Source organism: Peromyscus maniculatus, chromosome 2, assembly GCF_049852395.1.
Source record: "Peromyscus maniculatus bairdii isolate BWxNUB_F1_BW_parent chromosome 2, HU_Pman_BW_mat_3.1, whole genome shotgun sequence".
Classification (NCBI taxonomy): Eukaryota; Metazoa; Chordata; class Mammalia; order Rodentia; family Cricetidae; genus Peromyscus; species Peromyscus maniculatus.
Window position 1 is genome coordinate 156,958,183 of NC_134853.1, and position 13,907 is coordinate 156,972,089.

At 52.3% G+C, this 13,907-nt stretch overlaps 1 protein-coding gene across 4 annotated transcripts in view; it reads left to right on the forward strand.

The window, feature by feature from the left end:
- Positions 1-13,907, forward strand: part of Kif17 (kinesin family member 17) — a 38,641-nt gene that overhangs the window by 14,995 nt on the left and 9,739 nt on the right. For all 4 annotated transcript variants that reach the window (XM_015999322.3, XM_006980887.4, XM_006980886.4 and 1 more), the window contains exons 4-7: positions 1,051-1,240; positions 4,438-4,890; positions 6,677-6,786; positions 13,469-13,622. In XM_015999322.3, the coding sequence (XP_015854808.1) occupies positions 1,051-1,240; positions 4,438-4,890; positions 6,677-6,786; positions 13,469-13,622 (907 nt within the window). The remainder of the gene's footprint in view (positions 1-1,050; positions 1,241-4,437; positions 4,891-6,676; positions 6,787-13,468; positions 13,623-13,907) is intronic.

Here is a 13,907-nt window from a genome sequence, read left to right on the forward strand (position 1 = left end):
CCAAGCAGCTAGAGCTAGCCTGTGTCCCCACTGGACTCCTGGGACCCCTAGAGCAGACCGCTGAGCCTTCTGGGCTCCAGTCGGCGTGGCCACTTGGCGGGCAAACACTTGTTGTTGATCTGCTTTCCTTCCTTCTCCCGGCCAAGACACGGTCTTGCTGTGTAGCCCAGGTTGGCCTCGAATTTGCAGTAGTTCTGCCTCTGCCCACTGAGTGCTAAGATTACAGACGTGCCCTGCCGCGCCCAGCCCTTCATTCTGTTCTTACCAGTGTGGTTTTCTTTCCTCTTGAGAAATTCTGCATTCACTGCTCAGAGTAAGCAACAAAGCTCCTTGGCTGCCTGGAAAGGAAGCCGGGAACATCCAGGGCATGCATAGCTTACTCGCTGCCACCTCCGAGGGCTGAGCTGAGAGCCGTGTGGGCTTGGGCAACAAACGACTCTCCACCTGCCATCATCCAGGAGTCAGGAAACATTTCCATTGCCCCAGTCATATCAGAAGAGGGGATATCAGAAGCCATGTGGACAGGACAAAGGAGATACATTCAGAGCCCCGGGTGCTAGCCCCATCCTCTTCCAGAAGCTGAGGGTCCCATACAAAGCTTGTCTGCCTTACTTTACTGAATCTTTTTTTTTTTTCCTTTGGTTTTTCGAGACAGGGTTTCTCTGCGTAGCTTTGCGCCTTTCCTGGAGCTCACTTGGTAGCCCAGGCTGGCCTCGAACTCACAGAGATCCGCCTGGCTCTGCCTCCCGAGTGCTGGGATTAAAGGCGTGCGCCACCACCGCCCGGCACTTTACTGAATCTTTACCATGCCCATGAAATAGGTATGTCATGCCCATTTTCCAGATGTGCATATTGAGCTTCAGGATGTTACTGGCCCAAGATCCTGCAATGGGTAGGAGGCAGGAGTAGGTTTGCAGCCGGCTCCACTGGAGTGAGCCCCCTGCCTATTACAGGATGGTTTAAGAGCGCACAGATAGCCTGGACAGGGTCCCGCCTTTGGGTTTATTGGAGATCCTTGGTGATCTCAGCCTTCCCTGCTCCTCTCTGCAGCTGAAGGAGCACCCCGAGAAGGGTGTGTATGTCAAGGGGCTGTCCATGCACACGGTGCATAACGTGACCCAGTGCGAGCGCGTCATGGAGACCGGCTGGAAGAACCGTGCGGTTGGCTATACCCTGATGAATAAGGACTCCTCCCGCTCACACTCCATCTTCACCATCAGCATCGAGATCTATGCCGTGGGTATGGGGCCAGCTGCGGGCAGAGGGTGGCCCAGGCATTCTGAGTCAGGTTCCCACTCCTGCTAGGAGGGCATCTCACCTCTCTGAAGCCTAGAGAACTGGGAAAAGATGCCCTTAACTGCCTGAAGGAAACAGACGAGGGTCCTCCCTGTGCTGGGACCTGTTTCCTGGATCTGCACCAGCAATCTCAAAACTGGTAGATGACACTGAGTACTTCCATGTGCCAGGCAGCATGCACCCATGATCTCATCTATTTCTTTTCAGCTCCCATGAGCTAGTAGCTCACACTTCCATTTTACAGGTGAGAAGACAGAGTCTCAGAGCTGGGGCTCGAGCTCAGTACTTGAGTAGCCTGCTCCAGACCCTGGATTTCATCCCTGGAAAACCTGAAGGGCCAGAGGTCTGTGTGTAACTTAGGCCTCCTCTTTCTCAGTAATGTTCTCTGCCCTTCATTCACCTGCCTCTTCCTCTTCCTGGCAGAGCTGCTGAGAAAGGGGAAAGAAACTGGTGTTATTCTGGGTACCTGTAAGCTGGATGCTGTGTGCAGGGAGATGCTGTGTGAGGGGAGATGCTGTGTGCTGGGAGATGCTGTGTGAGGGAAATGCTGTGTGCAGGGAGATGCTGTGTGCAGGGAGATGCTGTGTGCAGGGAGATGCTGTGTGAGGGCAGATGCTGTGTGCAGGGAGATGCTGTGTACAGGGAGATGCTGTGTGCAGGGAGATGCTGTGTGCAGGGAGATGCTGTGTGCAGGGAGATGCTGTGTGCAGGGAGATGCTGTGTGCAGGGAGATGCTGTGTGCAGGGAGATGCTGTGTACAGGGAGATGCTGTGTGAGGGGAGATGCTGTGTGCAGGGAGATGCTGTGTGCAGGGAGATGCTGTGTGAGAGCAGATGCTGTGTGCAGGGAGATACTTTGTGAAGGGAGATGCTGTGTGCAGGGAGATGCTGTGTGAGAGCAGATGCTGTATGCAGGGAGATGCTGTGTGCAGGGAGATGCTGTGTGCAGGGAGATGCTGTGTGAGAGCAGATGCTGTATGCAGGGAGATGCTGTGTGCAGGGAGATGCTATGTGCAGGGAGATGCTGTGTGAGAGCAGATGCTGTATGCAGGGAGATGCTGTGTGCAGGGAGATGCTATGTGCAGGGAGATGCTGTGTGAGAGCAGATGCTGTATGCAGGGAGATGCTGTGTGCAGGGAGATGCTGTGTGAGGGCAGATGCTGTATGCAGGGAGATGCTGTATGCAGGGAGATGCTGTGTGAGGGCAGATGCTGTGTGAATGGAGATGCTGTGTGCAGGGAGATGCTGTGTGCAGGGAGATGCTGTGTGCAGGGAGATGCTGTGTGAGGGAAATGCTGTGTGCAGGGAGATGCTGAATGCAGGGAGATGCTGTGTGAGGGAAATGCTGTGTGCAGGGAGATGCTACGTGAGGGCAGATACTCTGTGAGGGCTCCTACGCTTCACCTCTGTAACTGAGGCTGTCCTCGAGGCAGGTGTTATCATTCCCCTTTTACACATAGGAAACTTAGGCTCTGAGAAGTGAAGAGATTTTCTCATGCAGGGTACCCCAGCCATGAAGTGGAGGAGCCAGAGTTTGAACCCAGAGCCTCCTGGTACCTTGTCTACTAAGGCTGCAGCTGCATTAGTGTGTAGTTCATCACAATTAGAACTGCAGAGAGCACAGAGCAGGAAGCAGCCTAGCCCAACTGGGAACATAACTGGAGAGACCTCTGACCCAGGGTCAAGGCCAGGGCTGATAGAACCTCCCTGCATACTGTCCATTCAGCAACCTGGGCAACCTGTCCCCAGACCAGCGCCCTGGTACTTGCTTGAATGAAGGACATCAACCTGGGTGTTCCTGGGGATACCCACCTGAAGAGGACACCCACCTCACAGTTGCAAATGGGGCAGGAGAGCTGCCCGACTCAATGGATGAGAGAGAATCATGAGCACTCTTGGGATTTGCAGAAGGTTTGAAGGGCAGGCTGACATCTAAATGCGGCCATACAGCTAAGTCTGTTTTCTCTGGCTCCTCTTTTTCTTTTTCTTTTTCTTTTTCCCTATGACTCATTGCCAGGTCTTCATGACGGTGAGTGGCGGATGGAGGATGCTCCACTCACCCCTCAGCGGTCATCCATGAGGCATTTACATTGTTTCTGGCTTCACAGTGCCAGGATACCTTTGTGTCCAAGGCCATTTCTGCTCTGAGACTCATTTGCTCAGGCTAGACTTGGTGTGCACTGTGAAAGCATGGGGCACACACATACTCGAGGCTCATGACATACACTGGTACATTCTACAAGTGCTCTCCAAAAACATTGCTAGGCTCTTACTGCTCCATTTTTTTTTTTTTTTAAAGATTTACAGACCCAAATCCTCACACCATCTAATGTCAGCAAACATTTTCTCTCCCTTAAGATTGCTCTGCACTGGTCAGAGACTATGTGGCCAGTTGACTCTCACATCCAATCCGGGTAGGATGCCACTCAAGGGTAGTCTTACTTTGCAGATGGGTCCCTGCAGGGTGAGGGAGCTGCGTGGCTGTGTTTATGCCCTACAGTGTGAAAGGGGGCAGGGTTGTCTTTCAAAGCCAGTCGTTTTTGCACGGAAGGTACAGTTCCCTTGCCACCTTTCCATCTCCCCTCCGCCATCCTCTGCCTTTGGCCTCATAGGAAATCTGTCCAAACTGTTGTAAAAGAGACTGCTGTCCCCAGAGAACAGACCCTTGTCTTCGGAGTCAGGCAGCCCCGAGTGTCCGCCTTGTCCCCACTCCTTGGCTTCTTTTTATTTTTAAATGACTTATTTTTTTATGAGCATTGGTGTTTTGCCTGCATATATGTCTGTGTGGGGGTGTCAAATCCCCTGGAACAGGAGTTACAGACAGTTGTGAACTGCCATGTGGGTGCTGGGAATTGAACCTGGGTCCTCTAGAAGAGCAGCCAGTGCTCTTAACCTCTGAGCCATCTCTCCAGCCCCCCTTCCACTTCCTCCTTGGCTTCTGTGTGGCCCTGGAAAGTTCCACACCATCGCTGACCCTCAGTCTTCTTACCTGTACCATGGCAGCCCCTCCTTTACAGACTCCTGATAGGCTCAAATGTAGCCCCAGGCGGATGGTAGGTCCCGAGGGCCTGGTAGCCAGCCACCCTCATCTTGGGAAGATGTGGAGCTCACCAGCTGTTGCTCCTTGCCTGCCTGTCTGCAGATGAGCGGGGTAAAGACCACCTCCGTGCAGGCAAACTCAACCTGGTAGACCTGGCGGGCAGTGAGCGGCAATCCAAGACGGGGGCCACGGGGGAAAGGCTGAAGGAGGCCACCAAGATCAACCTGTCACTGTCAGCACTGGGCAACGTCATCTCGGCCCTGGTGGACGGACGTTGCAAGCACATCCCTTACCGGGATTCGAAGCTGACGAGACTCCTGCAGGACTCGCTGGGCGGCAACACCAAGACTCTGATGGTGGCCTGCCTGTCCCCGGCGGACAACAATTATGACGAGAGCCTCAGCACGCTGCGCTATGCCAACCGGGCAAAGAACATCAAGAACAAGCCACGCATTAATGAAGACCCCAAGGATGCCCTGCTCCGAGAGTACCAGGAGGAGATCAAGAGGCTGAAGGCCATCCTGGCCCAGCAGATGGGCCCTGGCCAGCTCTCAGGTGGGACAGCCTGGGGCTGCGGGAGGGGGCGGGGCCAAGCAGATTTCCCATCAGAATGTCCCCACTCTCGCTGAATCCCAAGGGCAAGTACTTTGACACCACTTAGCATACCCCAGTGGTAATGGCCTCTACCTGCCTGTGGCCCCAGAAAGAGGCCTGGCTGGCTGGCCTGTCCAGTCAGCCCTAAGCCCACAGCCCCCTCCCCACCTCAGGCTTACTCATCTGTCCCCCTGGTTCAGTGTCCGGGGCATTGTGTTCTTAGCATCCCGGTGACTCACTTCCCCACATCCCACCCAAGCTCCTGTAATTGCCCCTGACATTTGCAGGCTGTCATCTGGCAGGCATACACACTTGGGGCTGGAGCACAGGCCTGCAGGCCTTGAGACACCAGAGTGTTCTGATGCTGTCTCTTAGGAACAGTGAGCATAGAAGAGTCTAGCATCAGCCCCTTGGTCCTGCCCGCCTGCCTCAGTTGACCCGTTCTACACCCAGCTATCTGCCCACTGCCCCCCCCTGTCCACAAGCCACCCCTCCCCCACACCTTCCCACATGCTTGCCTCCCTTCCACTCACTCCACTGCTTACACAGCCCCTGCTCATCCATCCTCCCAACACCCTCCTCCCCTCCTCCCCGTTCTCCATCCTCCACCCATTCAGATTTCATCCCCCAACTGTTCACATAGCCACCCATCCGTTCTCCTTCCTGAACCCTCCCACCTCCCCACCACCCACCCATCCATGCAAAGCTCCCTTACAGTTCTTCATATAAAAACCAGGGCTGGACACTGGGGACACACAAGACTCAGACCCAGGCTTTGCCTCTCTGAGGAAGAGGAACCAACTTGAAGGCAGACAGACAGCCATGCCGGGCAGAGAGGATCCAAGTCCAAAAGGCTTTGATCAGTTAGAAAATCTCCATAGAGGCCCGGGCATGTGAATCACCCCTGCTAGGGTCAGGGGTGAAGTGTGAGGACCCACAAACACCACAGGCACTTAGCTAACTCCACATACTACTGCTGGCTGCCTTCAAATGGTGGGGGAGGTGGGGGACAGTGGTGGCCAGGTAGAGTGGCAAGATGTAGCAGGATGCCCTTCACCTCCCCTCCTCCTTCCCCGTTCCCTGTCCTGACTGCAAACCCCCAACACTGGTAAAGGGATACCAGGAGGGGAAGAAGGAAGTACCAGATCCCCGGTGGGTCCCCAACTCAGCAGCTAATGGGGGCCCTTCCTGGGTTAGAACCCTGATGCTCAGCTTTCTCCCCAGTGCACAGTGCACAATGGTGTGGAGTTGTGTCCAGCACTACTTCTCCAGTGTCCTGGACTCTCCGGTGTAGCTAGAGTTTTCCTGCTTTGCCCACAGTCAGGACAAATCTTTGTCACCCGCCAGTCCCACAGCCGCTCAGACCCAAACAAGTAAACACAGAGACATATTGCTTACAAACTGTATGGCTGTGGCAGGCTTCTTGCTAACTGTTCTTATAGCTTAAATTAATCCATTCCCATAAATCTATACCCTGCCACACGGCTCGTGGCTTACCAGCATCTTCACATGTTGCTTGTCCTGGCAGCGGCTGGCAGTGACTCCTTCTGCCTTCTTGTTCTTTCTTTTCTCCTCTCTGTTAGTCCTGCCTACACTTCCTGCAGCCACTGGCCAATCAGTGTTTTATTTATTGACCAATCAGAGCACTCCGGTGGCTGGTCAATTGCATTTTATTTTACATAAGGGCATATTCATGCTTGGTTCCTGGGTGCCTCACTCTCGACTCCTCTTGTCTCCTTCTCTCCAGCCCTGCTGTCCACTCAGACACCCCTGAACCCTGTCCAGCCTGAGGAGAAGCTGCTGTCTCCCACTGCTGTGCAGCAGGACACTGAGGCTGAGAAACAGCTGATCCGGGAGGTGAGATCCCGCGAGCTGCCAGTGTGAAGGAGAGGGTGTCCCAGGGAGAGCCAGTGTGAAGGAGAGGGTGTCCCAGGGAGAGCCAGTGCCTGTAGGGTGTCACCCTGATTCACTCCCTGTGGGGTTGGCACCATGGTGCCCCTTTTGTTTCTAGGAAAGCTGGTCCTCAAAGAGATGTCACAACTTTTCCAAAGCTATAGGAAAGACAGGAATATCAAAGAGTTGGACCCGGGATTTGAACTTGGGTTCCTGACCTAGACTGTTCTTGGTGTCACAAAAGAACCTGTGTGAGGAGAAAACTGAGGACCAGGGGCATCCCCAAGAGAAGTTCTCCTTGGTAACACTGTGTCTTAGGGTGTCTTATTGCTGTGAAGAGACATCATGACCACAGCAACTTTTATAAAAGAAAACATTTAATTGGGTGGCTTACAGTTCAGAGGTTCAGTCCATTATCATCATGGTGGGACATGATGACATGCAGGCAGACATGGTGCTGGAAAGGTAGCTGAGAGTTCTACATCTTGCACAGCAATAGGAAGTGAACTATCTCACTGGGCATGGCTTGAGCATATCTAAGCCTGCCTCCACAGTGACATACTTCCTCCAACAAGGCCACACCCCCTAATAGTGCCAATCCCTTTGGAGGACATTTTTCCTCAAACCACTGCATTCCACTTCCTCGTCCTCAAAGACTTTGTAGCCATATCATAATGCAAAAAATTCATTCAGTCCAACTTCAAAAGTCCCCATAGTCTGTAACAGTCTCAAACCTATTTAAAAGTCTAAAGTTCAAAGTCTCTTTTGAGATTCATGCATCTCTTAACTGTAATCCCTTGTAAAATCAAAAGGCAGACCACGTACTTCCAAAAGATAATGCACAGGATGCACATTGCCATTCCAAAACACAAGGGAACATAATGAGGAAATGCTGGACCAAAGCAAGACTGAAAAGCAGCTGGGCAAACTCCAAACTCTGCATATCCATGTCTGATGTCAAAACGCTTTTCAGATCTCCAACTCTTTTCAGCTTTGTTGGCTGCAACATATTTCTCTCCCTTAGGCTGGTTCCACTTCCTGTTAGCAGCTCTCCTAGGCAGGTATCCCATGGCTCTACATCTCCAACATCTTGGAGTCTCTGAGGCAATCCAGGCTTCAACTTCGCATTGGTCCCTCTAGGCCTCCATTCAGTGACATCCCTGACTCATGCCTGGCCTCAGCAGATTTGTTCTGTAACTCCTTTCTTCTTTCCTTAGCTCTAAAGCCAGAACCACATGGCTGAAGCTACCAAGTTCTGCTGCTTGCTAGGGTTGGAACATGGTCCCTCATTCAATAACGTCTTCACCAGCTTTCTGCCTTTCACTGCCTAAGCTTGGCTGTCCTGAAACTTACTCTGTTGACCAGGCTGGCCTTAAATTCAGAGATCTGCCAGCCTCTGCCTTCCAAGTTCTGGAATTAAAGGTGTGCCCCGCCACACCTGGCTCTAAGCTTTTCTTTAATTCCTTTTCACAAGTAGGAAACTTAGCTGGGTGGGATCTTGTCCTGAGGTCACCACTCCCTTTATTCCATTTCTTAATCTGTTTGTCTCCTTGGACACAGGGTTTAGCTTCATTCCACTTCCTGGTGCCCCTTTTCTTCTCAGCCTGTACATTTTATTTTTCCTTTCTCAGCTTATCCCTTTTCGTTATAAATCTTCATTAGAGTTACCAATAATAACCACACAACAGAGTCTATACTAGACTGTTTTGAGATTTCCTCTGACAATGGAATTAATCCAAATCTATTTTTGCCTCAGGCAGACTCTTTGAACAAGGGCAAAAGGCAGCTACATTCTTCACCAAAATATAACAAGAACTATCTCTAGGCCTCAAATTAATACTCTTTTCCTCTGAGCCCTCTTGAGCTGGTACCTCACAATTCAGATAACTCTTAGCACCACTGTCTTCCATGCTCCTACTAGGATGGCCCATTAATGAAGCATTACTTAATTCCACTGCTTTCCTAACCCAAACTCCCAAAGACCATATTACTCCAAACAAAAACATGGTCCAGCCTATTATAGCAATGCCCAACTCCTGGTACCAACTTCTGTCTTAGCTGTGAAGAGACACCATAACCACAGCAACTCTTATAAAGGAAAATATGTAATTGGGTGGCTTAGAGTCCAGAGGTTTGGTCCATTATCATGGTGGAACATGGTGGTGTGCAGGCAGACATGGTGCTGGAGAGGTAACAGAGTTCTGCATCTTGTGCAGGCAACAGGAAGTAAAACTATCTCACTGGGCATGGCTTGAGCATATATGAGACCTCAAAGCCCACCTCCCTATGACACATGTCCTCCAACAAGATCATACATATCCAACAAGGCCACACCTCCTAATAGTGCCACTCCCTTTGGGGGCCATTTTCCCTCAATCACACATGCTGGAAAAGGTGGCTGGGGACTGATGGAAGTAGAGAGCGTGTCCCAGGAGTGGGAGGGTTCTTGGCAGAGGCCAGACTATCAGTGGAAAGGAGTTTGTTTGCCTTTGGCGCTGTGGCCAAGCCTGGGCCTGAGAGCAACATGGCCTGTTTATCCTGGGATAAGTGTAGCATTGACCTCACATGACTCACACCTAAATCCTCACACCATGTATCTCCCAGCATCCCTGGGAAGCAGCGGGACAGGAGATCTCCAGGAATACATACAAAGAAGACATGACAGAGGGTCCCTCTCAACTCTAGACTCTGTGGGTCCTAGAGGCCCCCGCTGTTTAAAGGCTGCCTGCTAACCTTGCCTGGTGGTCTGACATTCAGTGGTCGCTGTGGGGAACTGGCTCTTCCTGAGCGGGAACCCTGATACTAGGCAGAAGCAGATCCTCGGAGCCTGGCCTGGCCATGTCTACAGCTGGGGGCCTTGTCTGTCAGCTATGACCTCAATTAGGGGCCAGCCCTCAAGACCCTGTCAGACTGTGTGACCAGGGGCCTGGCTTGGTGGTCCCAGTCCTGGGAGCTCTGGGCTTTGGGACCATCCAGGGTAGGTCTGGGTGTTGTCTGTCTCTAGGACCCAGGGTTGTCCGTTGTGGAGGTGGCAGTTAGAAGAGCCCCTCTGGGGAGTGCTAAGCCTATAAGCATCCCACTAAGGTGGCAACCCTTCCTGTGTTAGGAGCCTTGATGCTCTGCAGGTATCAGTGGCCAGGAGCCATACCAAGTGACTTGGAGTGGCTGTGGAATCCTACAGTGATGAGTGGATCTGGGTCACAGATCCTCAGGGGAGGAGAGAACTGGACAGTGCCTGGAATGGAACCTTCTAGGCAGGCACCTTCTGGTCTGGTAGGTTGGATGTCGCCTCCCCCTAGTGGTCTCCAAGGAGAACACACCTCATTTTGGAGAGGCAGTCCTGGGTAAGGTACCTCTTGGAAGCGATGGGTGTTGCCTGCTTCGGCCTAAAACCTAGTAGATGGTATAGGCCATCAGAGGGTGCCACCAGCCACTGCTGTCCCGGGACTCTATTTCTGAGCCTGGAATTTCTGCTTTGAGCTGTGATGGGAAGCAGAGGTGTGGATGTCTCCCCCTTCCCACTCATCCTCCTGTGTGTCTTTCTCTTCTGAGTCACTTTCTCAGAACTATATCCTAGCATAGTCAGACCCTAGAATGAAGCCCCTGTGTATATAAGAGGACCTTGGCCAGGAGGCATTCCACCTAGGAGCCCAAGACATGTCTCTGGACTTCGGCCTCCGGTCAGAATGGGGAGGTTTGGACTGGAGGATTCGCAGGGTCATCCAGTTTTTTCATTGTAAGAGCCCTATTCTGACAGGCACTGTGGCTGGCAGATGGTTTGAGCTCTGTGGGCCTCTGATGCATCATCTGTAGAACATCCACCATGGTGGCCTTCCCGCTGTTTCGCACAGACCACACGAGGGCAAAAACCAAGGTCCCTTCTCACCCATGAGCGTGACACAGAAGCAGGGTTGGGACTTGTCTCCATCTCCATCCTCCCTCAGCAAGTGTGACCTGAGCACCTGTGTGGGACTGGGGCCGTAGCTGGAGGGAGGGTTGCTTTAGATATGGAAAGGGCCAAGGCATGCTGTAACGCCAGCAATGGCCTAGTACAGAGGGAGATGGGATTTAGTATGCAAAGGCCATGGCGGGAACTCCTGTACCCTGCAGGACAGGCAGGGAGGGTAGAGACTTGGGAGGATCCTCAGCCACACAAACAGGCCTCCTGTGACTCAGGGTCCCCCCATTTAATAGTGAGAATAGAAGGGAGTGTCGCTATATGTGGGTACGTGTGCCTGTGTGTGCACAAAAGTGTGCCCGTGCAGATGTGTGTACATACCCATGCATGTGTGCACATGTGTGCATTCATGTGCTCATGCAGGTTGTGTGTTTTGCTTGGGTGCAGGTGGCTGGGTTGAGGTCTGGCTTTCACAGGGTCAGGGCTGAGCAGACTGATCCCGTGCAGAATGGGGCTCTCCAGAGAGTAAGGAAGGAGGCGGGGTGGGGTTGGTGACAAAGCACACCGGCGACTGAGCTGGTGGTGTCAGAGAGTGGCATTGCATGTGTTAGGAAGTTCAAGTGCGTCTGGAGATGTATTGAGCCATCCCCGGGTGCGCACGTTACTGATGAGGCCTCACAGTAACTCTCTGGACAGAGACCAGTGGAAGCAGAAAACATGATGGATGGCAGAATGGCCAGGTTAGGAAGGAGGCCTTTGTGAGCCCTGAGAATGAACTTGCCAGGGGAGCAGCATGGAGCCCCTGAAGCATGAGAGAAGTGGGCATTTCTGGGCAGAGCAAGTTACCAGAACCCCAAATGTGATAATAATAATAATAGTAATAATAATAACAATAATAATAAGTCAAAACAGCAAACAGAAACAAGCGGTGGATGGCTGAGGGTCCAGATTCAGAGTACTACCCCTGCTTCGTGTGCATCCAGCCTCTTTGTCACCATCACAGAAGGGCTGACCCAGACAACCTCAGAAATGAAAATTGTGTTTTGGCTCATGGCTTGGGAGGTTTTGGTCCAGGGTCTAGTGGTCCTATGCTTCTTGGACTGTGGCCAGGAGAAGGTCTCGGTGGAAGGGTGTCACGAAGAAGGGTGCTTACCTCATGGGGACCAGGAAGCAAAGAGAAAGAAAGAGACTATGCTGGCAGCCTCCTTTCTTCCCCTCCATCCCCCTGGGCCTCTAGCTTATGGGATGGCGTGCTCCATCTCCAGGGCAGATGCTCCCCTGTTCACCGGCCCTCTCTGGAAGCATCGCCACAGACACATTCAGAGGTGTGCCTCCTCACTAATCTGGGTGCTTCTCAGTCCGTTCAGGTTGCCAGTTACACTCATTTCTTTTCTGTTGTTATGAGAAAATACCCTGACAGAAAGCAACTTATGGGAGAAAGGATTGATTTTAGCTCACAGTTCCAGGTTACAGGCCATCGTTTGCAGAAGTCAAGACGGGAGCTTTGGACAGCTGGTCCTAGCACATCCATGTCAAGAGCAGAGAGATGAACATGCATGCTTGTTTTCCCAGCTTGACTCTCTGCCCTTACACACTCAGGTCTTCCTTCCTAAGGAATAGTATCACCCACTGTGGGTCGCATCTTCCTGCAACAGTTGACATAGTCTAGACAATCCCCACCTGCATGAGCACAGGCCAACCAACATCGACAGTCTCTCAGTGAGACTCTGCCCAGGTGACTGTCGGTTGTCTCAAGTTGACAATTAAAGTGAGCCAGAACAACAATCAAGTTGACAACCCATTACACCCACCATACGTGAAGACCAGGGTTCGATGCTCAGCACAGGAAACAGCAGCAGCAGCAGCAGCAGCAAAAACTTGTTGTTAATTTTAAAAGAAGGAGCTGGAGAGATGGCTCAGTGGTTAAGGGCACTAGTTATTGATCCAGAGGGCCTGGGTTCAATTCCTGGCATACCCAAAGTGGCTCACACTAGCTATAATACTAGTTTCAGAAAATCCAACACCCTTTCTAGCCCACATACATAGTACACAGATATACCTACTAGCAAAACACCCATACACTTAAAATAGTAATAACTTAAAACAATGATAAGAAAAAAAGGAAGGGAGGAAGGGAGGGAGGGAGGGTAGGAGGGAGGGAGAGAGAGAGAGAGAAAAAGAAAGAAAGAAAAGGAAAAGAGGATGTTTAAGGGCCAGCAGTGTCCCATCACATGGGGACTCAGGTCTAGTCAAGAAGCTTGGACTGTCCATGAACCTGGAAGCCACCCACCGTAGGCAGCGGGTATGGTGTCACAGGGGTGGGTAGCAGAAGTGTGGGGATAGCTGAGGTGGAGCAAGAGTGGACGTGGGGGTCGAGTGGGATGCTGTTGAGACAGGAGCCAGCGGCGACAGCGGAGAGGGAGAGGGAAGCCCGGGAATAGCGACATACTTCATTACCAGTGGCTAGAGTACCACTGGGTAGAAGCTTAACTAGATGAGGAAAGGCATTCGTGACGCAGTGTAGTGTGGGAGAATTAGGCTGAAAACACACATGGAAAGCATTCGTCCATCAAAACCTCACAGAGGACAGTGAAGAGGGATGTCACCCGCAAACTGTCACCCCCATGTGACAAAGGGACTCTCACCTCATCCTCTCCTGTGTTGTCTGAGTATCTAGAACTGTAGGTCAGTTCTGAAGGCTGGTTCTGAGTGGTGGCCACTAACCGTGTCTCTCACCCCACCGCCCAGGAGTATGAGGAGCGTCTGGCCCGCCTGAAGGCTGACTATGAGGCGGAGCAAGAGTCTCGCGTCAGGCTGCAGGAGGACATCACTGCCATGCGTAACTCCTATGACGTGAAGCTGTCCACGCTGGAGGAGAATCTCCGTAAGGAGAAGGAAACAGGTGTGTGCTGCCCTGGCGCAGCTCGGGAGCCCCCCTCCAGACTGCCCTCTTAGTGACAGATGTGTGACGGTCCTCTGCATGGCAGGCTCAGGCCTCCCTACCCTGTACAATTCAGCCAGGCAGGACCTCAGTTACCCTCCGCCTGTAGGTGAGAAAACAGGGCCCAGGGAGGAGAGGTAACTTGTCTTTAGCCACACAGCTGAGGAAGTGGAGTCAGGGCTGGAATCCAGGCACTCTGGGCCCAGAGCTGATCTTGTCACACAACACTTATCTGTGGTGCTCTGT